Source organism: Rhamphochromis longiceps, linkage group LG20 (assembly GCF_057381845.1).
Source record: "Rhamphochromis longiceps isolate RC_006_pf linkage group LG20, R_longiceps_female_GT1.1, whole genome shotgun sequence".
Taxonomy (NCBI): Eukaryota; Metazoa; Chordata; class Actinopteri; order Cichliformes; family Cichlidae; genus Rhamphochromis; species Rhamphochromis longiceps.
The window spans coordinates 17611378-17637610 of NC_140576.1; the positions used below are offsets into that span (position 1 = coordinate 17611378).

Here is a 26233-nt window from a genome sequence, read left to right on the forward strand (position 1 = left end):
TGCAGGCTTACTTCCAAGGATATTTAAAAGTAGACCGAGAGACAGAGCCTTCAGGAACCAGCTTCTAGTTTGGATTTGGGATACAGACACTCTCTCTGCCTTCAAGATTAGGCTTAAAACATTCTTTATTGATAAAGCATATACTTAGTATTGGCTCAGGTTACTTTAGCCCTTGGGGGCTTCACATGATACACTGGGTGTTTCTTCTTCACCCACCTTTTATCACTTACTATGTGTTTATACAACCACACTGCATTTAATCATTATTTTACTATTCATCTCTGGCTCTCTGCCACAGTGTGTATACCCATCTGCTGACTTGAGTGGTCAAACCAAACACATCACAATGCAGCCGTCAACAGAGGCTGGAGTCCTAAGAAAGACTTTGCATTAGAATGGTGTTTGAGGTCTACACCAAACCTTCCCCTGCCAGCATTCAGTGTCAACGAATCACCTCTTTGTGCCTGTTTATCCACGAGTATCACTGACCGTCGCTCTATCGCGAGCTCGTCCGATTGGCTGTTTTTGCTGCACCTGTTAGAGTCTGGCACCAATCACGCGCTTCTGTCGGTGCGCCCCAAGATGGCGGCTTACAGTGTGCTGTAGTGTACATCATCACACTGGAAAGCGAATATTACTATCACTCGACCGTTTAAACTCATGAGGAGGCCGAGCAGAGAGAGCCGAGCGGGGCCGAGCTGTCGCCAGTGAAACGCGGAAGCGGTTGCCGCATGGTTTCTTCACGAGAGCAGCCGGTTTCGGTGTCGGTCTGACGGGGGTTATCTGAGTATGGCCACCGACAACAGGATCAATTTTTGGAGGAGAAACGCAAAGGTTCCTGGAAGGTAGGTCCTCTTTTCTTCATAAAGTAGCACTACATTTCTTAGTGAGTTTCAAACAGGCACTGTTGAAATATTGTCCTTAACAAAGACACACATTAATAATACTCTTTTCTATTGATAATACTCGTAACTAACAGATCTGTGTGGAAACACAAGCGCACAAATCGACTCGTTCGCTGGATTTCACGCATGAGCCGCTTCCAGTGTCTTATTCGAGTGTGTGTTGTTATAACAGCTCCCAGCTCAGAGGCAGACCCCCATCTCTTTCTTCTCTGCGGTTTCTAACGATCACACTGAAGGTGGCAGCTGTCTGTCAACCGCCATATGCTTTCTCAGTCTATGCTGAGAGGTGCCGGTGACAGTACAGTAAAACGATCAAAAACATCAGGGAGGAAGAATGCACTGTCTGAACCACTAACACAGCACTAATATCTTATTTTGTCATCTCAGTGGGTTTTCTTGGAGGAGTTAAATGAAACGCATCCTCGTTTTATGGCAGCATTACTTGGGGAGGACACAGTAAAGACATTACTGTTTACAAATGAAATGTGTATATAGTAAATATTATGTTACAAGAGTGGGGAGAAGCATAATTTTAATAAAGTGCACAGTAGAAAGCCTTTGTGTTCAAAGTGTCTTGTAAAAAGATATTTAAAAAGTTTCTACAAACTGCACTGCCCCCCAAAAAAGAATAAATAAAAAAAAGTACATCTTTCAGACACTGACTAAGCACACAAGAAAAAATGCAGAGCCCTTCTATCCACCTGTTGGGGGCATTTTGGTGATGGTCATTGCAAACAGAAACTATAGGAGGGAAACATTGCACTTTGGGAATGCTGATTTCATCCTGTAGTGAAAACATGTTAATAACATGCTAATAGAGGGGGGGGGGGGGGGAAGCGAATGGGTTTGTAAGCTGTTCATTCTTAACAATTTTATAACTGTGTAGTGAATAGTTACCAAGTGTTTGCAGACCAGTTGGTGTCATCCATGGAGCAGTCTGCTAGTGATCACAAGGAGGTATTTGATGCAGTGATGTATACCTTTTGGGAGCAGTTTTGGCTAGCAACTGGAGAATAGTAATTTTTCCCTAGTAACTGGTGGTTGCCAGGCAGTCACCCGCTGATATGTAGGTAAGGCCCAATCACACAAGTCTAACTTCATTTGATAAGAGTGAATATCTGATGAAATTATATATAATGCCTGTCAGGGTGAAAACTTTACTATTTAAGCACCTAAACTGGAGAGTTATTGACATTATACTGTGTCTGTATTTGTATTTCATTGTGAGATATTTATGCCGGTATAATGTTCTGAGTGTGCATACTTAAATATTCACCTGAATATAGAATGCATCTGCTGTAATATTGGGTACATTTTGATAATTCTGGAATCATTGAAAATACCATATTTTGGCATACTTAACAAACACTAGTGTTTGTTTTTTTGGATGCAGCCTATGCCAAGACACATTGAAACTGTTCTGATGGCAGGTCGGGACCGAACTCTTTATTGAGGCACTTTTTTATCTTTAATTTGTTACCCATGTGTGCATTATTTTGTCTATAAAGTACTGCAAGACAACAGAAAAATAACAGAACTTTTTTTTTTGCTCTGCTGCAAACTTCATTTGGAGTTTGTTTATTAGTCTCTAAGCTGAGTATAATGGGAGACACATACTTGAGCTAGGCTAGTCCCAGCATGCAGAGCTTACGCAATAGACATCATGGGCATGGCTAATAAAGGGTATACTCCCTGCTTTGTTTTGTTTTATTTTACTTTTTCCTGTGCGCAGGTGGAAGCTAAAAATCCCTCACGCCTCACTGATAAGACAAGACGCTTCTTCATGTTTATGCGTTTGTATCTTTATTGAACTCTGTGTTTTTTTATGACTATCAAGACTGATAATCTGATTAAATGTCCTTTCCTGGTACCATCTAACTGCAAGAGAGTGGAGCAGAGAAAAGAAGTGGGTGGAGGTGGGCGGTCAGCCTGTTTTAGAAATCTGAGAAGACGGGATCTCCAAGGAGAGGGCGGTGCTGTCTTTGTCACACACAGTGATCTGGGGTGGGTGGATCGTTAGAAACACAAACATATGTTTGAACAGGAAGGCTAACAGCTAGTCTTGCTGCCTGTCCTTGAGCTGCTCCTGATAAAACAAGTGTGAGGCTGGTAAACAAGACACTCTGGCACTGTCAGATAATCAGCAGGCTCAGTTCTCAGCCTTAGGCTTGAAAAGCTGCAGTTTGATAAACTTCATATTATTTGCAGCCCTGTGATATTCTCACAAAACCCACTCCGTTACTTAGAATAATTGGGTTATCATGACAAATGAATAATATTATGAAAAACTACAGAAAATAGATTTTTTTTAAGTATTATCATAATATTTTCATGTCTGAATCTCTAAATGGCCCATATCATAGAGAGCCCTCTTTAACAGAGACCTTAGTCTTTGTCACTGTGACTTTGACCAAAAGCTGACATCTCGAAGTTGATGAGCTAATGCACCACAAGACTAGAGCAGGGCGATATGGCCAAAAATATTTATCACGATATATATTTGAAAATTTGCGATAACGATATAACTGACGATATAATTGATGCGAGACAAATACAACTCCACAACATTACTAGCGCAAAAAGACAACCTATCATTTATTTTCACTTAAAAATTAAACAAGAAGCTGGTTTTTATGTACATTAAAGCTTTATAAAATGTAACAGTGCAAATGCAAATTCCTTGCTGAAAGTTTAACCAAAAGGCATTTCCAGTAGAAATGGGCTGACATATCTTGAGCATAACCATGTATAATATCCACTGAAGTTAAAAAGAGGTGCTTTGCAACATTAAACTGCAGTGTGCAGTACGCATTTTTCGGACCATAAGGTGCACGGGATTATAAGGCACATTAAGTGAAACAAAGCAGTCAGATAAATCAAACTTTATTAAACTCATTCTTCTTGCTTCCTCCACTTCTGTACCATTGATTCATTAATGTTGAATTCTCTGGCAGCTGCTCTATTCCCATGTTGTTGCAGTATATTAATGACTAACCTCGTATTGTGGATGGATTATCTCAGTTGTTCTCCTGACTGAAGTTTGGTCCTTTTACAGCATCCTGCCATGCGATTGCATTTGTCTCTAACCATGAGGAACCTTAACGTTAACTTTTATAAGTGGAAAAGTGTTAGTGTTTGTCCTCCAGCTTCACTGTGTATGTTATGCTAACATAGCTGTGTTGCTAGCGATCACGTAGCACATCATTATATACCAGCTAGCCCAACTTCAGTAACCCTACAAACGTCACTGCTGTTTAGTTTCCTGTCTTCATTTATGTTGGAAGTGATAGCAGAGCTGTACGTTTGATTTTTTTCAGAAATCTCTCAGTCAGAACATGCTATATCATGCTTAGGTAACTAGCGAAACTAGCGAGCTAACTTCCGCTAGCTTCCTGCTAACTTCTAACTCCGTTAAATGTAATACATTTTGTTTTCATGGATGCCTGGAAGTTAAACTTCATAGTTACACCTGGTAAAGCAGCAATGCTGATCGTTTTATTAAAGATGAAAGAATTTAGACAGTTTTTAATTCTTAGTGATGCTGCAGTGTTCGTTTGACCTGAAGCATACGGAGTTTAGGACCCAGATTACTCCCAGATTTAAGAGCATCTTAGTCCGACAAATACGACAATAACGACGGCCGCTTGCATGTTCTGCAAAAAAATGTGCTTTGTCGTGTATCTGACGGACAAACACCAAACCAGTTCCACATCACTGAAGTTGCACCATTTTTACAAACCAATTCTGGTTCATCTGTTTCACTCAACAATCGGCCATGTGCGTATGAAAACAAAGGCACTGCGCATGCGCGTTTTACTCATATTCTATCGCGATATTTCATTTTCCTATCGTTGCCTAACATTATACCGGTATTACCGTGAACGGTATAATATGGCCCAGCCCTACACAAGACTTCATGCAGTGCCAATACTGCCAGATAAGAACGGGAAACTGAGGTTACAATTTGCATGGGCTCACCAAAATTGGACAATAGAAGAATTGAAAACTGTTGTCTTGTCTGATGAGTGTCCATTTTTTTCTGCAGCATTTGGATGGTAGGGTCAGAATTTGATAATATCAAACCTTCTGCCTTGTATCAACAGTTCAGACTGTTGGTGGTGGTGGTATAACAGTGTGGAGGAAATTTTCTGCGCGAACTTTGGGTCCTTCATACTGACTGAGCATTATTTGAACACCACATACTACTCAACCATTCTTGCTGACCAAGTTCATACATTTATGGCCACTGTGTGCACATCTTCTGATGGCTGATTCCAGCAGGATAATTCACAGTGTCACCAAACTCAAATATTCTCAGACTTTTTGACCACAACAATTTTGCTATATCCATGTCGCCTACACATGCAACAGAGCACCTTTAAGGACAGGTTGAGTAGGTTCAGCCTGGTACTAGCAACATGTAACTAATGAAGTTGAAGGGGCCAAAAAAAAGGAAACGCAAAATGGGCAGCTATCAGTGTTTTTCCGCTGAGTAAAGACTTTAATAGAATGCAAATAAAATTTTGGTAATAGGCATTTTTGACAATTGTAGATCCTATCCTACCACTCCAGACTATCTTTTCTTTAGTTCACCAGAGATTTGGAAAGAAGCTGAGTATTAAGATTCTCAAATCCGCTGAACATACTGCACACCACAGGGTGGTAAAGAACACAGGCGCTCTGCAAGCTGTCCACTTCTTCTGTTCAGTGCATGCTTAAAACAAGCTCATTTTGTGAAATAGGGATATTTCATATAAGGCATTGACTAAGTCATGTGGAAGGGAAGGCAGCATGTAGAACAGTATTTGTTGGGTCTGTGATTTACCAACTGGGATTTTAGCATTGCAGGATCATTAAAGAAATGCTCAGATAGTTCCCAGATTTGAAATTCATTTTTAGGGATGTCCCAAACATCAAATGGATGTCATTATGCACTCAACAGGAAATTACAACTGTGTTTGCTGCCAGTACAGATCTTCTAGCCGGGCTACAGCCTGCCTATATGTTTGGGGTGTAACAATTCTCCAGTGCAGGGTTCAGTTCATAGGCTTTATGTTGGCCCACCTTTTTCTTTAAACACTTATAAAGCATATAAAGCATATCCTTTCCCATATACACATTTTTGATAGTCATACAATCTGTTTCCAGATGTTGCTTCTCCTCTGTGACTTCTCCCTCTTTGCTGTGTAATTAATTAACTAATTTTAAAGAAACTGAGCAACTTACTCAAACTAAGAAAGGTGAGTTCAGAAGAGCAACACATCAGAGGCCAGGACATATGTCTGCCAACATTCCTGTGAACAGTTATTAATTAACATCTTCTAAGTTCATCTTTGATTGTTCGCTCAGTCAGACACTCGAGAGCTGCGTGTGTTTTTTGGTGAAGAGATGACGGCATTTTACATGTTATCTTCCACAGTGTGCAACCGGTTTATGGAGCTCAGCATCCACCTCTTGATCCCCGATTGCGACGCACGTAAGTGCAGTAGGCTGCATGGTGCCGCGTCATCCCAGTTAATCCATTTTAACTTTTAATCTCAGTGTAACATGTATTTCGTAGCTGTTTCTTGCCGCAAGTGCTTGAATACAGTGCTATGAAAAAATATTTGCCCCCTTCCTAATTTCTTATAGTTTTGCATATTTGTCACACATGTTTCAGCTCCTCAGATTTTTAATATTAGACAAAGATAATGTCAAATAAATAAATACAAAAGACAGTTTGTGTTTTTATTTATTTCATTTATTAAAGGGGAAATTTTTTCTAAACCTACCTGGTCCTTTGTGAAAGAGTAAATACCAGACTTAAATAAAAGTTACCTGATGACTGAGAAAGTACTATTGTAATACCAAGAGAAGCTGCTTAGTGTACTAAACGGCTGTTTAGGGCTTTTCTCTGTTCACTGGACAGAGAAAAGTGGACAAGGAGACTTGGTGGTGCAATGAGGAAGTACGGAAAAGTATTCAAATGTTGGCAAAGAAAAGGTGGAATAGTGAAGGAGATGAAGAAAATGGACAAGTATGCTGGTAGGCTAGGCATACAGTGAAGTGACAGGTAGCAAAGAAATACTGATTTCTGTGTGAGGTTGGACACTAAGGCCAGAAAAGTCGACTTGTGTTTATTGGCTGGGCAGAGAGATTGAGCTGGAAAGGATGTGCAGCAGGTTGGGTTTATTAAGGATAGAATGGAAATGTACTTACAAATGAAGAGAATGTCTTGAGAAGAAGGAAGGAGTTCTTTGAAGAGCTGAAGAATGAGGACAGTGCAAAAGAGGAAGACAGATTGAGGACAGCTAGTGACTGATTCACTAGTTTCACTAGTGTCTTTGTGGAACGAGAGGAACTATAGAACTACATGAGGAAGTCAGGGGTGGCAGAGAAGTAAGTGAAGGTGGTGGGGGACATGTGTAAGTATAGCAAGACAGTGGGGAGGTGTGTGGTAGGAGTGATAGATGGGTTCAAGGTGGGGTTGCGAATACAGCAGGAATCAGCTTTGAGACACTTTTTGTTTGCAATAGTGATGGACAGACTGACAGATGAAGTCAGGAAAGAGTTTCCATGGACTGTGATGTTTGGAGATGACGTTGATCTGTAGTGAGAGTAGGGATCCGATGGAAGAAAGGCTGGAGAGATGGAGGTATGCACTAGAAAGGTAAAACAATGAAAGTTAGTAGCAGCAAGTGAATGAGAAACAGAATTGTTGCAAAGAGTAGGTTGTGAAGGTAGTGTAGTTTAAATATCTTGGGATGGGGCACAAAAGCGGTCAAGAAGAGAGTGTCAGGTGATTTGTGCCAGAAGGTTGCAAGTTAGAGCAAATGGGAAGATTTACAAGATGTTAGTGAGACCTCCTATGATGGTCTACAGTTTGGAGATAGTGAAACTTTTCATTGGGAGTGATCAGAACACAAGACGTAAGTATGAGAAATGAACCAAACTAAGAAATCTGAGAGGGGCCGGATACCTTTTCCACAGCACTGTATGTGTGGACTGCATGCACCAGTCCTGTGCAAGTGTGGCCAAATGTTTGCACTGGATTTTTTTCATCATCTCCTAAACCCCCCAAATGTTTTCAGTCTCAGACTGAAGAAGTCACTTGGATGAGTGACAAAACATTTCTCCCACTGAAAACTCTACGTCTAGATGAACAGAATTGACTTTTAAGGGATCTCCTTAATGATTGAACATGCATCAAGACATCATCTCCTAAAGTTCTTTCTCTTTTCTGCTTGTTTGATATTTCAATCTGTCTCCCTGCAGGTATCCCAAAGACACAAAGCCCAAGTTCAACAATATCAAGACCAAAAAAGCCTCCAGCTTTCATGAGTTTGCCCGCAGCACCAACGATGCTTGGGATATTGATGATGAGGAGGATGAAGAATTCCTTGGCACCTTCAACCCAGCTGTATCTATACCACCAGGCCTGCACACTACGTCATCCATACAGAACCAAGTAGCTACAAGATTTGATTTTTTGTCAGTCAGCAGTAAAGAAAATGAACTAGTGTGAAAAGAAAAGAGACATTCTAGTGTGTCTTTTGATTTGATATTATTTTCATCTCAGCAGCATCAAGCAGGTGACACAGAAAGTGCAGTTTCACACAGATTGGCACCACCCACGACAGAAGGTCCAAACCTTCAGGATGTGCAGGAGGAGGACACGGAGTACGAGCAAGCCAATGGCAAGGTTGTCAAGTCTAGCAGCGATGCACACCTTAACACATCTTCAGGTATGTGGTTAATATGCTGCAGCTTTAAGATCTACAGAGCAGATTATCAGGTGATTCATAGTGAAGCTAATTACAGATTTAAGACTGCAGTTAGGGCTGGTGGGATTATAGCAAGGCCTTTAGGATGTGTCTGATGTTCCATGATATCATCACAATTGAGTAATGCAGACGACAGAGGACTGTATACCACTTATTTATCTTACTGCTGTACAATTAATGTCTTTAGGTTTTCTTTATGTTCAAAAAATAGAACTAGAAATACTAAAATAAAGATGTATACAGGATTAGTATTACAGAGAGAGCACATGTTATTTAATAATTATCTGATCACCTCTGTGTCTCATAAGGCACATTCACACAGAATAAGTGAAATCAGTTTCTACTTCATTGATAATCTTATCCTAACCAGTGTTTCTTTCTGTGACTAGCTCTTCTTGTGATGTACCAGCCCCCCAGATTTCAATCCAGTTATGTTGTTGTGATGAAATTATATAATTTATAATAAGCATTAATTAACAGTTGCAAATTCCTGTTCAGCGTCTTTACCATTAATATCTCTAAGTGCTTTCTTTTAAGAGCCTATGAGGGAAGTACAGTGTTTAATTACCGTTAGTGTGCCTGGATTTAAGTTGTAAAATCTCTTGCAACCCCTCGATATTAGGGTTGATTTTAAACAGTTTGTCATGTGTGAATTCAATAATTAACAAGATCGAGTACAGGGAAAATTTATGCAAAACTTCACAACACTTTTTACAGAACGCCAGGTTACAGTGGGGCAAAAAAGTATTTAGTCAGCCACCGATTGTGCAAGTTCCCCCACCTAAAATGATGACAGAGGTCAGTAATTTGCACCAGAGGTACACTTCAACTGTGAGAGACAGAATGTGAAAAAAAAATCCATGAATCCACATGGTAGGATTTGTAAAGAATTTATTCGTAAATCAGGGTGGAAAATAAGTATTTGGTCAATAACAAAAATACAACTCAATACTTCGTAACATAACCTTTGTTGGCAATAACAGAGGTCAAACGTTTACTATAGGTCTTTACCAGGTTTGCACACACAGTAGCTGGTATTTTGGCCCATTCCTCCATGCAGATCTTCTCGAGAGCAGTGATGTTTTGGGGCTGTCGCCGAGCAACACGGACTTTCAACTCCCGCCACAGATTTTCTATGGGGTTGAGGTCTGGAGACTGGCTAGGCCACTCCAGGACTTTCAAATGCTTCTTACGGAGCCACTCCTTTGTTGCCCGGGCGGTGTGTTTTGGATCATTGTCATGTTGGAAGACCCAGCCTCGTTTCATCTTCAAAGTTCTCACTGATGGAAGGAGGTTTTGGCTCAAAATCTCACGATACATGGCCCCATTCATTCTGTCCTTAACACGGATCAGTCGTCCTGTCCCCTTGGCAGAAAAACAGCCCCATAGCATGATGTTTCCACCCCCATGCTTCACAGTAGGTATGGTGTTCTTGGGATGCAACTCAGTATTCTTCTTCCTCCAAACACGACGAGTTGAGTTTATACCAAAAAGTTCTACTTTGGTTTCATCTGACCACATGACATTCTCCCAATCCTCTGCTGTATCATCCATGTGCTCTCTGGCAAACTTCAGACGGGCCTGGACATGCACTGTCTTCAGCAGCGGAACACGTCTGGCACTGCGGGATTTGATTCCCTGTCGTTGTAGTGTGTTGCTGATGGTGACCTTTGTTACTTTGGTCCCAGCTCTCTGCAGGTCATTCACCAGGTCCCCCCGTGTGGTTCTGGGATCTTTGCTCACCGTTCTCATGATCATTTTGACCCCACGGGATGAGATCTTGCGTGGAGCCCCAGATCGAGGGAGATTATCAGTGGTCTTGTATGTCTTCCATTTTCTGATGATTGATCCCACAGTTGATTTTTTTCACACCAAGCTGCTTGCCTATTGTAGATTCACTCTTCCCAGTCTGGTGCAGGTCTACAATACTTTTCCTGGTGTCCTTCGAAAGCTCTTTGGTCTTGGCCATGGCGGAGTTTGGAGTCTGACTGTTTGAGGCTGTGGACAGGTGTCTTTTATACAGATGATGAGTTCAAACAGGTGCCATTCATACAGGTAACGAGTGGGGGACAGAAAAGCTTCTTACAGAAGACGTTACAGGTCTGTGAGAGCGAGAGATTTTCCTTGTTTGAGGTGACCAAATACTTATTTTCCACCCTAATTTACGAATAAATTCTTTACAAATCCTACCATGTGGATTCATGGATTTTTTTTTCACATTCTGTCTCTCACAGTTGAAGTGTACCTCTGGTGCAAATTACTGACCTCTGTCATCATTTTAAGTGGGGGAACTTGCACAATCGGTGGCTGACTAAATACTTTTTTGCCCCACTGTATATGTACCCAACCTAAGTACCTTATTTATCAAAAATGCTTGGGGGAACATTTTATTCTTACAATACTGAGATAAGATGGACCTATGCAGCATAAAATGTCAGTCCCTCTTCTTCAGACTTCTTCAGACAGAGTCCAAAATATTTTGGGAGTCAGTCTGCCAAAAGAATATCCTTTCATTATCCACCTTTAAGAAAACCAAAGTTTAATGGAGGCCTTTAATTCAGTAGATTTGTCAGTTTCACCAAACAGCGTACAGCAGGAATCCCTGTGAGTCACTCAGGCTGTAGACTGCTCCAAACACTCAGTTTCAGACTATTTTTTCTGCTATTGTCTCTGTTTAATATCACTGAGATTATCTTACATGTTCACCTTGGACAAACAGATCTGATTGTCAGCACAGAAGTCCCACCCAACCGCTTTTCAAACAAGTTTGGATTGGCACTCAGTCAGAAGACTGTTGTCTCAAAGGGTAGGGGGAAGAGAACTGAAATAGCTGAAAGAACTGATGGGCTGCACCAAGGACCCGTTTTTGATAAACAAGGATTATTTTGAACTGTGAGTCTGAACTAATAGAATAAAGACTAAAAATATGGATTGGAAAATAAGCATAAGAAATCCCCTTTCATAGCTTAAGTTATGAAATAACTGTCATCAAGTTCGACACTAGAAATTAATAAGAAAAGTTTCTTTTTCTTTTTGAAGTTCTGCACATGAATGAAAAGAACTCCCATCTGCAAATGTCTTATATGTGACAGGATGAAAGATCAAAGCCAGATGTAATTGTAGGACTGTGTGAATAATGAAAAATTATACATGGTAAACAGGTTTCATTAATCCTCAATTAGCTTTACCCTCAGCTTTATGAGCAGGATCACTGTTTCAAATCTAGTGGCTTTTCATATGATGAATAGTCAGCTGAATCTTTATTCATAAGTCATCTAGTTTCTGAATATTCACATTGTTGACTGGTCTCCCACTAGCCTTTCTTAGACTACGTCCACACTAGCCCGGATAGATTTGAAAACGGCGTTTTGGTCTGAAAACGCTCTGCGTCCACACTAGCGTTTTCAGTCGTTTTCACAGAGTTGTGCGTCCACATTGAAAGGCCAAGAACGCTTACATTCCAGTCCTGCACATGTGCAAAAGTGAGTGAGAATTAAGGAATTTGAAGAAAAGCTATCTGGAGCATGTACAAACTGATATTAATCTTTTTTAGGGCTGTCAAAATTTAGAGCAATCAAAACAACTGCTGTATAATGCACTCCCCAATCCTTGTTAAATTGGTCACATGACTGCATCACATGACTAAAATGCGTCATCGTTTTAGAAAGTCTGCGTTTTCGAGAGTCCACACTGCGACGGGGCAGCTCCATTTTGAAATGTATGCGTTTTCAAGGGCGTTTTCAAAACGCTGCGTTTTTCCTTGGTGAAAGCGCTGTCTCAGTGTGGACGGGAGGACAAACCGGAGAGAAAACGATGTGTTTTCAAACGAAAACCCATTAGTGTGGATGTAGCCTTAGCCAGTAGTAGGGCTGCCACGATTAGTCGACTAGTCACGATTACGTCGACTATCAAAATCGTCGACGACTGATTTAATAGTCGACGCGTCGTTTGAAGCTTTGTAAGATCCCAAAAGACGCAGGAATAAGTAGTAGGATTTAAGAGTGTAATAACGGACTGAAACAGAAGATGGCGGCACTGCATGTACAAGGATGCCAGCTGCTGTTAAACCCTGAAGAAGAAGAAGCTGCGTCCCAGAGTTCATAGCGTGGCCCTGCTCAGTTTTCAACAATGGCGGCAGCTAGTTAGTTTTAGTATTACTCTTATTATTCTTTCTGGGTCACAAAATAAACGTTTAAGATATTCTCAGGCGAGAATGTAGCTGTGTAAACCTCAAATATCTGCTCAGTTTATCAAGACATATTTTCAAAAGCGCTCCGACGTTTTCGGAGACGTCTGTTACCCACCAGCTCAATAGCTAACGGGTTCAAGGCTCACTAGAGCCCGTGAGAACACCGGACTCCCGGCAAATCGTTTTCAAACCCACCGCCGTCTTTCGCTACTCAGGTTAAACATGATATATGAGTCACTTAGATAACTTAAAAATATTATTGTTTGGCTTTTTTTTAGTATTTTATTTGTTCCTGAATGAATCGGTTTGGCTGAGATTAAAGTTACAGTTTTTACACAGCTGAATAAACCTCAAGCAGACAGCTGATTATCAGAAGTGTGAGATGCTCGAGAATATACTCTGGTGTCCTGTTATATTTTAGATAGCAAGGAGCAGACGGCTGAGTTTATTAAACTTCACTGAAACAATCTGCAAATTTCATTAAAATTTAATGAATTTTAATCTTGCCTTTATTTTTAGCTAGCACATACCTTAAACACTTAAGCTAATGATAGTTATATTAAGAGCAGATGCATGCTGGTGCAATAAGCTGTATGTTTTATGTCCAATGAATGCATGATCTGATTAGTCGACTAATCGCAAAAATAATCGGTGACTAGTCGACTATCAAAATAATCGTTTGTAGCCAGTAGTCAACACTTCAGCTAATTTAATCCTATTAAACTGCCTTTATGTGTTTACAAAGTCACAACACTGACTGTCTTCCACCTACAATCCAGTTTTGAGATCCCTTCCCAGGCACCTTAGCCCCCACTCACATCAGGTGAGGTCACATGATAGGGTGAGGCAAGGTCTCCCAATGGTTTCACCCGAAACCTCTGCTGGTAATGACCTGTGCCTTTTTTGGTGAGGCACAGGATCAATAGTAGGTCAACAACTCCCACCAAGGAATAAATACCTGACCACAGAAATAAATATGGCAACAAAGTAAGAAAATAATTGCATAGCTTAAGGAGATTGTTGTAAAGTAATATGCATCTCTTTAGCTTTACTTGTTTAATTTAAGATTAATTGCATTTGAAAAATATTTGAACCTTTTTATTGTTCCTTTAATATCGTGGCTCTTGCTTGTTTTCATTCTCCATTGTAAAGTTGCCTCTTGTTTTTAATCCGTGTGCTCCTTATGCAGTTCGCTCCACACTGCAGAAGCAGCAGTCTCTCCCAGTTCGTCCCATCATCCCACTGGTGGCTCGCATCTCGGACCAGAATGCATCAGGGGCACCACCGATGACAGTGCGGGAGAAAAGCCGGCTTGACAAATTCAGGCAGCTACTGGCTAGTCCCAACACTGACCTAGGTACAGCAACAGAAGCAGCTTTTCCCTTATATTGGGATGTGCTAAAGGACTGATCGTTGCAGGAAGGCCGTGCCTTTTGTTGAATCAGAAGATAGCTACCTAATAATTTACAGTACCATACACCAGTAAGGAAACAGATTATTGACATGCAAGTATAATATGCAGGCATCCTGAATAGAAATTCTGTTTTTTTATGTATAAAACAGATTCTAAGATTATTTCAATACAACAATATGAACAAAAAATGTGACGTATTACACTGTGTCATTTTTTTTTTTACAAAAACTGAGCCAAAAAGTAGACGCAGTGTGTGGAAAAACGAAGTACAGCCCATGATTTAGTAGCTTGTAGAAGTACTTTTAGCAGCAATCAATCAGTAATCAATCAGCTATATCTGACACTTCTCATATTGCTGACTGAGCAACTTTGGCCCACTCTTCTTTACAACAAGGTTGAGGTCTGGACTTTGAAAAAGGAAATGATCAGCGTGTTGCAATGGCCCATTTATCCATTATGTTGTAAATTAACTGGTCAGGGAAGTTTCAGTTTCAACCTTGGGGTTAATTTGCTGAGATTGGAAGTTGTCTTGAATGTTTTCCACTTGCGAGTGATCATTCTTGCTGTAGAATGATGGACTTCGATAGTTTGGAAATGGCCTTATAACCCTTCCCAGACTGATAAGCAGCAGCAATTGCACCTCTAAGATCAGTGCCGATGTCTTTTCTGTGTGATTGGAACAAGCAAACTGTCAAAACTTCTGCTTTTATAGAGGTGCTCACACTTGCTGAAAATCAATAAATTAGGATCATTTGATTTGATTAATTTGACATTTTTGTGGTCTAATTGAGAGGTCTGTGAAGGTTCTCAGTCATCCAGGTCATCGGAGTCTAAGTACCTTGGAAAGAAGGGTGTCTGGACTTCTTTAAGGTTCCTTCTCATCCGAGAAGCTTCTTCAGTTCTTCAGTTCTTCAGCGCAATTGGTGGAGAGTTCCGGATTTTACACCCGTTTTCACACCTTAGCTCATGTGATTATGATAGGGGGTCCATGACCCTCTCGGGGACACTCCCATAGGGCTTAAAATCTGGGACTGTCCACCGTTTGACCTTAGAACTGAAGAAGCTTCTCAAATGAGAGGTGAAATGTCTTCAAGCTACTTAAAGAAGTCCAGACGCTTTTCTTTCCAAGCTCCGTAGACTCTACTTACAAGAGTCTATGTAAGCCTTTATATATTTCTATATGTTTTTGGTAGAGCAGAGAAATTTCTTTCATTACCCATACAAGATCCAAAATTTACAAATTAACTATAATCCTCAATGCAGCTCAAAGGAAAGGTCAGTGATCTCTTAAATGTAATTCAAATAAACATTGCCCATGAAGACATCTATGTAACAACTTAAATGATAAGCAATTCAAATTCAGCTTTTAAAAAGTAATTGCTGGATGTTGATTTTGTAAACACTGAGGACATAGAGAGGACATTGTTCAGCTTGTAATTTTGTTAACTATCACTAGATGAAAACAACCAGGATCTGGGTATTTACACACAGTGTGAGCTCCAGTTGATTCACCCGTGTTCAAATAAAATGGAAACTCTGGCTGCACAGTAAGCCTGATTTTAACTCAAATGTGTAGTGTGAGTTAACATGTCATACATATTTAATAAAATTGGCACAGTATCTCACCAGCTTTTAAGAGGAACTGCTGGCGTGCTGTAACTGTTGCACTGCTAAAAATCTTTAGGCTGTAGCTAGGAACATTGTAAGACTGGTCCTCAAAGATTTCTGAAATGAAATATCTGTGAGTTAGATCGCACTTTGAAAGAACTGCACTTCACAATGCCTCTCGTGTGCTGAGACTTTCTTCTAAAAGACTTTGGTTGTGTTTGTGCTTTAGAAGTTAGATTTTTCTGTAGACGTGTATTTTTCAGGTTGTAGCCATTTTCTTTTAATGTCTTTTCTGTCATCAGTGCTCAACATGATAATGATTTCACTTATCGTACTGGAATGTCAAGCTAAAGAATAGACTGCAAAACTTTATGAGCTTGTCACCAGAAAGAAATGGATCCAGAATATGTGGTACGGGTTTGTCTGAAAGAACCCACACAGCCTTCAGTTTAATAAACATGTTAACACAAGTAATGAAGGACTTGGATGAGATTTTTTCACCAAAAGAACTCTCTTTTGTAAAGCTGAACATCACATTTTTTCTATTAAACTGATTTTACAGCTTTATTTTTCTATTGCATGGGTGACTCGTCACTAGTTGTGTAGGTTGTGCTGATCTCTGCTCTGGTTTCTATGTAGCATTGACAGTGCTTGTTTCTATCTTGCTCTGTGCTGTTACAGAAGAACTCCGCAAGCACAGCTGGTCAGGCATACCAAGAGAAGTCCGGCCAATCACATGGAGACTTCTTTCTGTAAGGCTGTGACCTTCAGTTTTGCAAAAGCACATTTTTCTCAGCATTTAATAATCCAAAGCATTCTGTCTCAATAGCTCAATTTTTTTTTATTCTTTTTGTTTGATTCGTAAAAATTTTCAGATAATGCTAAAAGCTTTATCTTTACAGCGGCACATATCTCAAGTGTTCTCTCGTCTTATCTAATGGTCAGCCTGTTCTGTTCCTCTGAAATTGTTCGGCTAATCAAAAAAGGGTTGTTTTTTTCTGTATCTTAACCTTTCTAATGGCTCGTTCAGGGCTACCTGCCAGCCAACAAGGAACGCAGAGAACTGGTGTTGAAAAGGAAGCGAGAGGAATATTTCAGGTTCATAGAGCAGTATTACCACTCCAGAACAGACGAGCACTATAAAGACACATACAGACAGGTGATGCTGCAGCTGAAATACAAAAAAAGAGATGTAGTTTATGTATGTAAAAGATCCATGACCTAACATGTCAACATTTGTTCCTGTCAGATCCACATTGACATTCCAAGAACAAATCCTCTGATTCCCTTGTTTCAGCAGCCTGCAGTACAAGAGGTAAGATTACTGAAAAGCAGCTCCAATATCTCAGTTGTTTCTCCAAAGTACACGTGTCTCGTTTTCTATGTTCATGATGAGCGTCGGAATACCGACATTATTTTAATGTTTGGTTGGTTCGTTTCTCCAGTTTAGAGTGAACCAGGGACTTGTTTTTGTTTTGGAGATAGTGGCTCTAGCTAATTCTTGGTTCAGTTCAGCGTTTCCACTATTACAAAATGTTTAAGTGGTACATCACAACAGATTGTCCTATGTTGAGATTATATTAATAGCTAAGCATGTCTTATAAAAGCAGTAAGCCCCTAGTATGAGTTACTGCTTTTATAAGACATGTAATGTGAGGCTTTGCTTTGTTGCTGGCATCATTGGAAGTTCTGGATTTTTTGTTTTCTTTCAATTTTATCCTCCCACTGATTTCATTTGTGTCCTCTCAAAGTTGACATTAGTTTGTCAGAAACCCACCTACTCTCGCCAGTGGTTAACTCGCCTTTCATTGTCATGGCAGATATTGAATTTTATTGGCATTATGGTCTCTGGTCACAATAACAATATGTTGCACATTCCACTTTGAATTCCTTATGAATATGTTATTAAAAATGTTTAAAGTCTTGCTCTTATGGAGAAACAGGCAGGGTCTCCTGGCTGGCTGCACAGGGACTATGTATACTATACAAGATTTTATTTTATTTTTTTTATTCTATTAGTGCAGATCAGCAGGGAACATAGCAACTGGTCAATCTTTTTTACAAAGTCAGATTCTGCATGGAGAAAAATGTTTTCTGGAGGAAGATAAATCCATGAAGGGAACTCACCTTTTGAGAAGTCATATTTTACTTTACTGAAAAACTAATTTGGGATAATGAAGTTTTTCATTGTCTTTATTTGTGTGTGCTGATATACAGCATATCATCTTAATTTGCTCAAAAAGTTAACATTCCAGCTTTGTTCTGTGGCTGGACTCATTGTGAAAAGCATTGACAACACTGTAAGTGATACAGGGTTGTATAGTGTGGTGTATTTGCCTGTCATTGAGGAAGAAGCTTCATCAGATTAGGACACTCCAGAGGAAGTTAGTTGTTAAAAAGGAAATGCACTGAGCCCAGCCTGTTCCTCAAAGGAAGTGATTTTTAGTGGCTTTGCAAAACAACCAAGATATTACACATGACAATAATTATTTCTGAATATTCAGGACAAACATGTATTTGCATTAATGGTAAAATGTACAGCCTCTGTCAACTCTTAAGGATTTACATATGTTCGTGTTCCTTTTAAATACCTCCAAACTTGACATCCGAGAAAGAATCTAAGTCTCGCCCAGCACTCAACCGTTACTGATCCCGATCTCAACATAATGTTACAGCCTACTGATATCCAGAGCCTTCATCTACACTAAATGCCACGCCACAAAGAAGCTCCTTTGGTAAGCCTTGCCAGAGTAATGGCTGAGACTTTCCCCAAGGTCTTCATAATCCTCCACCAAGGATGTGTTGGTTAGGTCTCAAGTCCAAGATAGCAGAACACATCCCGAGGGAAGCCTTCCTGTCCTTCCTTTTCCTTACTTGGTTTGCCAGAACCTGAACTCTTTGAGACCAGTTGACAACCTCCTCTGTAAACTCCCTGAGCTCTTCAGTTTTTTGTCCTTACAGCTGCTCAAATCTCATGACAACACCTGTCAAATAAAAATATTTTGCTTTTCTTTATGTTTGTGATACTGTTCATATTGTACATTGAAATGCTGTCACATAATATTGTGAAATTAGGGTTAGAAAATAAAAGTCTTTCTTGGGGTACTTTTGACCACCAGTGTACATGTACTTTATCAGTAGTTAATGTGCTGTAGGATAGTCTTATTAACACAGTTAGTTTCAAGAATATTGCCCACACTACCCAGGTATAAGGATTAGACATACCAGTCATGTTGTGGCACCTCAGTTAATGTACACAACAGTTTCAACAGTCTGTAAAACACACTTCAAAGCATTCATGCTATTTTTTACAGACGCTTATATGTGTCTACAGACATAAGACTGAAAATGTGGACAGGAATCAAAAGAAAAAAAGACTTCCACGCTGGAGCTGAACATTAGCAGTAATTCTCCTTGTTTCCTCAGATTTTTGAGCGAATTCTCTTTATCTGGGCCATCCGTCACCCAGCCAGCGGTTACGTTCAAGGAATCAACGATCTGGTCACACCTTTTTTTGTTGTCTTCCTGTCAGAGTTTGTCAGTAAGTTACACGTTGAATCGGGGGGAAAAAAACATTTGGTTTGTTCTTTTTCTAGTTAGGTTATATATTGAATGACAACAATTTTAAATTTCTTCATCAAAGCTCAGCTCACATCAGAGAAGACTTGATATGAGTCATCAGTCTCAGTCAGTGTTATTTGTTTTTCCAGCGGAGGATATGGAGAACTTTGACGTAGCAGCACTACCTCTGGAAACTCAGAGAAATATTGAAGCTGACAGTTTCTGGTGCATGAGCAAGCTGCTGGATGGAATACAGGTCAGGACACAATCTCAATCAGTGCTAATTTAAAACTAGTAAGCAACTTTATTGAAATGTATTTCTTTTCAGGACAACTACACCTTTGCTCAGCCTGGAATTCAGAACAAAGTGAAAGCTTTAGAGGAGCTAGTCAGCAGGATAGATGGTACGTGGACAAGCTTATGCTTAGGGAAACCTGTTTCCACAAGCTAACAGCAGGAGACCCAGTTTTAACAGGTGTGTGTATCTGTGTCTGTTGCCAGAGGACATTCACAATCATTTCAAGAGGTATGAAGTGGAGTACCTGCAGTTTGCTTTCCGGTGGATGAACAATCTTCTGATGAGGGAGTTACCACTCCGCTGCACTATCCGTCTCTGGGACACCTACCAGGTAAGGCAGGGTGTCCACCATTATCTGAGCTTTTATGAGCAATGAACACGAGTCACAGCTGTCTCAGACAATTTGCTGCTGTTTCAGTCAGTGTGTCTGCATCTGTAGTGCAGCTTATTTTATGCTCTGTGGGTCAAGATGAAGAAATTTCATGAAATCTTGTGATGTGCATCTGAGATCTCTGATGGCCCCATTATACTTACCACACTGGTCACTTTGCGTGTCATTGGTGACATCATCACATGGCTGTATCCCTTTATGCTGACCGTTACAGCACAGGTACTCGCTGCAGTATTCTCCTGAATGATAAGTGTCACAACTCAAACAAATCCTGCACATCAGTGCTGGTGTAGGAGAAGTTGTCAAAACGGGACGCAAATAAATTGCTTTGAAAAGTTTTTTTTTTTTTTTTAAGTCATATTTTCAAACTGTTGCATCATCTCCTCTGTATAATCTATAAATCTCTGAGCATCTGTGTCATTATAATCACAGTAACAATCGACACAATCCTCCTGTCTTCATTTAGCACGCCAGGTTACAAAAATCTTGAGTGCATCACCAACAGAAATGACAGATTCCAATTTGCCTGGCATGAGACAGTGGGTATAATGGGGCCCTGATAGACTGTAAAACTATTCAAGCTCATTAGTCCAACATGTGTGGCATTATACATCTTATAATTACAAAATGGGTATAGGACTGTTACAAAAGAAAATACCTGAAAGGTGATTTTACACATTCACATTTTTTACCAGATTAGATGCCACATACTAAATTGTTATAGCCACTACCAGTTTTATTAATGTACCAGTTTTGGCTTTTAATTAAAAGTTTTGATGGTGAGGTTAATTTTGCACACTGCACTCCCCTCCAGAAGTGAGCAGCAAGTCAGCATGGATCACATGAACATTAATTGAGGATGCAGAGAGTTACAAGGACTTGTGTGGTTCCAGGCACCTTTATTGTTCCATTGGTGATAAACAGTACACTGATGACAACAATGGAAATCTGTTATCCTACAAAGTAGTTAACGCACTTATGACTGGTGGAGAATAGTTCAAATAAAGACAGCATACTCTCTTTTGGAAATCATGTTAGAAAACTGGACATGATAGCCAAGGGGTGGATGTGACTAAGAATCCAAGAGACACTGCACACTCAAAATGAATCACCAAAGTAGTCATACATCAAAGCATTCTTATATTTTACACCAAATGATGATTTAATAAATTAACCCCGTGACATCTTAAACAAGACTTGAAACTAGCGATAGAACTTGTAAGTCTCCTTCCTCCTCCTCATCCCCAACCGGTCACAGCAGATGGATGCCCCTCCATGAGACTGGTTCTTCCTGTTAGCAGGGAGTTTTTCCTTCACACAGGAGGTTGTCTGATTGTTGGGGGTTTCCCTGTATTATTGTAGGGTCTTTACCTTACAATATTAAGTGAATTGAGTGTGACTGTTTTGGTGATTTGAGGCTATACATATAAAACTGAATTGAATAAACCCCTCAGAAATGTGTTCATTGAGGTCGAAGATAAAGTGAAAAGTAACATTTTTCCCTCACAGAATTCTGTACAAGGACTCTTCTTTTGGCAGTCAAAGGAGTTGCCTCTTTCTGAACATTAGAAAGAATGCCGTTTTCAATCACTCACAATAATTTAACCTTTGTGTATGTCAGTGGTTGCAATATTTGGCCTGTTACACAATATTTGTAAGTCATTAGACAAATCTTTTCTTGATTGAAGCTGATTTGTATAATTGGCTACCATTATTCTGTTTTCCACAGGCTGAAGCAGAGGGTTTTTCCCGCTTCCACTTGTACGTCTGTGCTGCTTTCCTCATTAAGTGGCGCAAAGAAATCCTGTCCATGGTTGACTTTCAGGTACATTTGTCTATGTCATCCAGTCACGGCAGAGAAACTAATATGACCCATTTAAGGCAGACTGGCGGACAAGGGCGGAGTCTTCTGAGTTAAAATTAATCAACTTTACTTTGTAAAAGTTTAAATCACATCATTTGTAGTTCTTCTTCAATTTTGATGCTGGTCTAACTTGTTTTCGATCAATCATAAGATAGCCACTTCCTGCATCATATCCTGCTTTTATGTGTATTTTACTCTTAATGGTAGCATAATTTATTACCAAATAAATCTGCTGCAATTGGTAAGACTTGAAACTAGTGACTAAGATGATGAACTAGAGCACAGGTGTCGAACTCCAGGCCTCGAGGGCTGGTATCCTGCAGGTTTTAGATGTGTCCTTGATCCAACACAGCTGATTTAAATGGCTAAATGACCTCCTCAACATGTCTTGAAGTTCTCCAGAAGCCTGGTAATGAACTAATCATTTCATTCAGGTATGTTGACCCACGGTGATATCTAAAACCTGCAGGACACCGGCCCTCGAGGCCTGGATTTCGACACCCCTGAACTAGAGCAAGGGGGCAGTAGGTTTAAATACTGTAATTTGATTTCCTTTTCTTTCATCCTTCTAAACATCAACATGTCAGTGTAATCATTTATTTACGGAGCCCCGCAGGGGACATGGGAGAAAAAAAAATTAAGTTTGTTTCTCGCAAAGGTTTTAGCCGCATTCTTCGGAGGCCGTCAGCTCGAAGCCGACCGGGAGGTCGAGGCACAATGTGCTGGGAAAGCGGTGTTCCTCCTGGCTATAGTAGGTCTCGACCTCCCGTTAGCTTCGAGATAGTGGGTGTCAGATCTCCGAAAACGTTGGAGCACTTTTGCAAATATGTGATGTCTTGTAAACCGAGCAGGTATCTGACGTTTACACAACTACATTCACGCCTCAAAATATCTTAATAGTGTATTTTGTGACCCAGAAAGAGTAATATTACAACTAAGTAGCTGCCGCCATTGTTGGAATTCAACTTTTGCGAGATCCCGAGTTTGTTTTGCAAGATCTTGCAAAAGTTTTGCGAGATCCCAAGTTTGTTTTGCGAGATCTCGCAAAAGTTTTGTGAGATCCCGAGTTTGTTTGTTTGTTTGTTGTTTGTTTCGCAAAAGTCCGTCTTAATTTTTTTTTCTCCCATGTCCCCTGCGGGGCTCCGTATTTATTTGATCACCAGAAAATAAAAGTGTTGCTTGTAGTTTTGTAGTAGGTTTACCAACCAAGTATGCATGTACATCTGCTAAGTTTTATATGCTAACCCATATGTTATGTTTGACAATGAAAGGCTTTGTATCTCCAACTTTCAAAACACTGAGTGTCTTAAGGACTCTCTCTTGCTCTTTAGGGTCTCCTCATGCTACTGCAGAACCTTCCTACAATCCACTGGGGGAATGAAGAAGTCGGTCTCCTCCTGGCTGAAGCTTACAGGCTCAAATACATGTTTGCAGATGCTCCCAGCCACTACAAGAGATAAGCCCAATGCTTCCGCACCAGGGAAAATGCTGCATTTTGACTTTTAAAAATCAATTTAAACCTTGAGTGGGCAACTTCGGTGTCTGTGATGCACATCAGGTGCTGTCTCTGAGGTAACGTAAAAGAGACTGACGGGATGTTATGTCAGTGATATCAACTTTATCCTGTGAAAATGAAGTCCAGTGAATATTAAGTGGATTTGGGGCTTACATTGCACACAGCTCAGTGAATATGGGACTATTTTGCAGGCAGTGTTGCACTGCAACGGTGGACTGTGACAGTATAAAAAACAACTCGACTATGCCACTCTGGTTTACTTATACTGTTTTTGGTCATCTCTTATGTTCACTGTAAGCGTGAAAGAAGACACTGTAATATAGTGGGATGATGAATGTTTGTGAGATCATCCTTTTAGTGAGAAATGGTATCTAAAGATTATATTTTTTGCATTTTTTGTTTTACAAGGGACAATATTGGGTATAAAGCAGGCAACTGGAATACAAAGCTTAGTTTTACATTGTCTGGCTGTCAGTCCCCTTTCTTTGTTAAATAGATGCTTTTTGGTTTAACCAAAATCGCTCTGTACGATCAGCATCTTTAAAGCCGCGACTGATAATCTGGGTTGTAATTAGTAAGTATTACCTATGAGTAGCAAATAGAAGGTATTGTATTTCATTTTTTAGGTTGTGTTTGGGGTGTAAAGCAAAAAGACTGATTTGGTATCAATATCACTTTTAATTTCTAAATCACTGTGAAGAACGGAGGTATAGTTTGGAAATAACAACAACTGTAAAGCTAGAGTTTTATTTAAAAATCTAAACTTAGCACTGTTCAGATCTTTCCTGAACCTGAACTGTGCTAAATTAATTCAGTAGCTGCTTAAAATTGTAGTAAAGTTTATACAATTGTGATCCAGTTTTTGATGAAGATTGCAGATTGACACACTGCATCAACACTCAAAAGTCAGCCAGCTTGTCAGTTTTGGCCTGAGGGTGGAGGTTTTACCCGAAGTGTTTCAAGAGATACCTGTCAGTGTAAAATCTGTGCATAATTACAAGTGATGAAAAACATTCATTAACATCAGTTATACAGAATATTTACAATCAGTATGTTTTAATTGGAGGAAATGCCTGTGTTGGTATTGAAAGTCATTATGCTATCTGAATGCAGCTCCACATCCCTGACAATACCCTATAGAGCATTGGTAAGGTACACATACAGTGTAACGCTTTCCTGACATGCTCCATGAAACTTTATTTGTGCAACAGTGTTTTTCTTCTTTCTTTTTTCTTCTTTCTTTTTTTTTTTTTTAAATATGATTGTGTGCGTTACAACTCATCTACCTTCATTGCCAGTGATAATAATAGTGCAACATATGTTTGAAAGGTATGACAACACTCTTATACTTTGTGCATCTAATAGAAAGAAAATCAATCTAAGTTGGGTCATCTGCTTCACTCTTTAACCTGATTCATTCTGGACCAAAGTCTCTGTTGGAAAGTTGTGACGCCCAGCAGATGGATGCCACCATCATCACCATAGATCACAGCAGACTGAATGGAGCAACATTGTTCACGAGTCTTAATCCATTTCGACTATAACTGGAGTTCTGAGCTACTTAATGGCATTTTATTCAGTGAAGTGCTACTGAAGACATGATGGTGAAATAGATTCTCCTTTATTTATGAAGGAACACCAGTCTTGTCCACTATTTATCAGTCATCAGATTTCCATAATCAATCTTCATCTACCACCTTGAATGTTTTTTGGAGTTTTACAGTATGCGTGTAGCCTTAAAGTCACTTTCATTCATTCAGGTGAGCCGCATGATTGTCATTACTGTGACTCCATTCTGGGTTTTGTGTTTGTTTGTTTGTTTGTTTGTTTGTTTGTTTTAATTTAAAGGTCATTCTGTTAAAAAAATGTGATGTTAATAACTAAAGACTAACAAAATGGTTTTTTTCCATGCAGCTACAACAACAAATCCAATCTTTATTGGAACAGTACAGCCTGTTTTACAGAGTGCTTCACTAGTCAATGCTGGCTTCAGCCTTAAATGAAGACTTGTTAAATTATTACAGTCTCAGCTGTATATTCACCTTTTCTGATGATATTAAACAAACAACATGTGTGTACATGGATTGGGTTGATATATTATTTTATAGCACCATTTAAAGCACGCAATTCCAATCTGCTTCACATTTATGATGAAATCTATGTGAGGAAAAATTATACAAGCACATATAGTGATGTGAAAAAGTATTTGCTGTCTTCCTGGTTTGTTTTTTTTGGGGGGGGGGCATTCAAAGTGGTTTTTGCTACAGCAGGTCATTCACCCAATCACACACACATTCATATAAACTTAACAAAAAAATTGTATATGAATGTAGTAAAAACCACTTTGACATAAAAATATTACATCATTTCATAAGAAGAACGTCATCCCAGCCATCATCAACTCAACTGTAATTGATGGAACCATGAATTCAAATTCAAATTTTTTATTTGTCACGTACACAGTCATACACAGTACGATATGTAGTGAAATGCTTGGACAACTGCTCGTGACCTAAAGAGACCAAAAAAGGAAAAGGCTATGAATAAGATAGGAAATAAATATGAAAAATTAAAAAGGGTAAATTTAACTAGGAAGGAATAAAATATAAATTAAGGTTAAAAATGAAATAACTGTACAACACAAATTAGAATGAAGGGTAAATTTAACTGGGAAGAATAAGATAAAGATAAATATATAAATTAAAGTTGAAAATAAAATAACTG

General features: G+C 39.6%; 1 protein-coding gene across 2 annotated transcripts; it reads left to right on the forward strand.

The window, feature by feature from the left end:
• The first annotated feature begins 543 nt into the window (after window positions 1-543).
• Window positions 544-23972, forward strand: tbc1d22b (TBC1 domain family, member 22B). 2 transcript variants are annotated; one of them, XM_085393674.1, is made up of 14 exons: window positions 544-845; window positions 6325-6381; window positions 8160-8352; window positions 8467-8629; window positions 14047-14214; window positions 16561-16631; window positions 16910-17038; window positions 17129-17194; window positions 19306-19420; window positions 19590-19696; window positions 19769-19844; window positions 19942-20069; window positions 21859-21954; window positions 23325-23972. In XM_085393674.1, the coding sequence occupies exons 1-14, from the start codon at window positions 790-792 to the stop codon at window positions 23451-23453; spliced, it is 1554 nt and encodes a 517-aa protein (XP_085249800.1). In that variant the 5' UTR covers window positions 544-789; the 3' UTR covers window positions 23454-23972. The 2 variants fall into 2 exon arrangements, with proteins under 2 accessions (XP_085249800.1, XP_085249799.1); XM_085393673.1 differs by having other exon boundaries at window positions 548-845; window positions 8464-8629.
• The last annotated feature ends 2261 nt before the right edge of the window (window positions 23973-26233 follow it).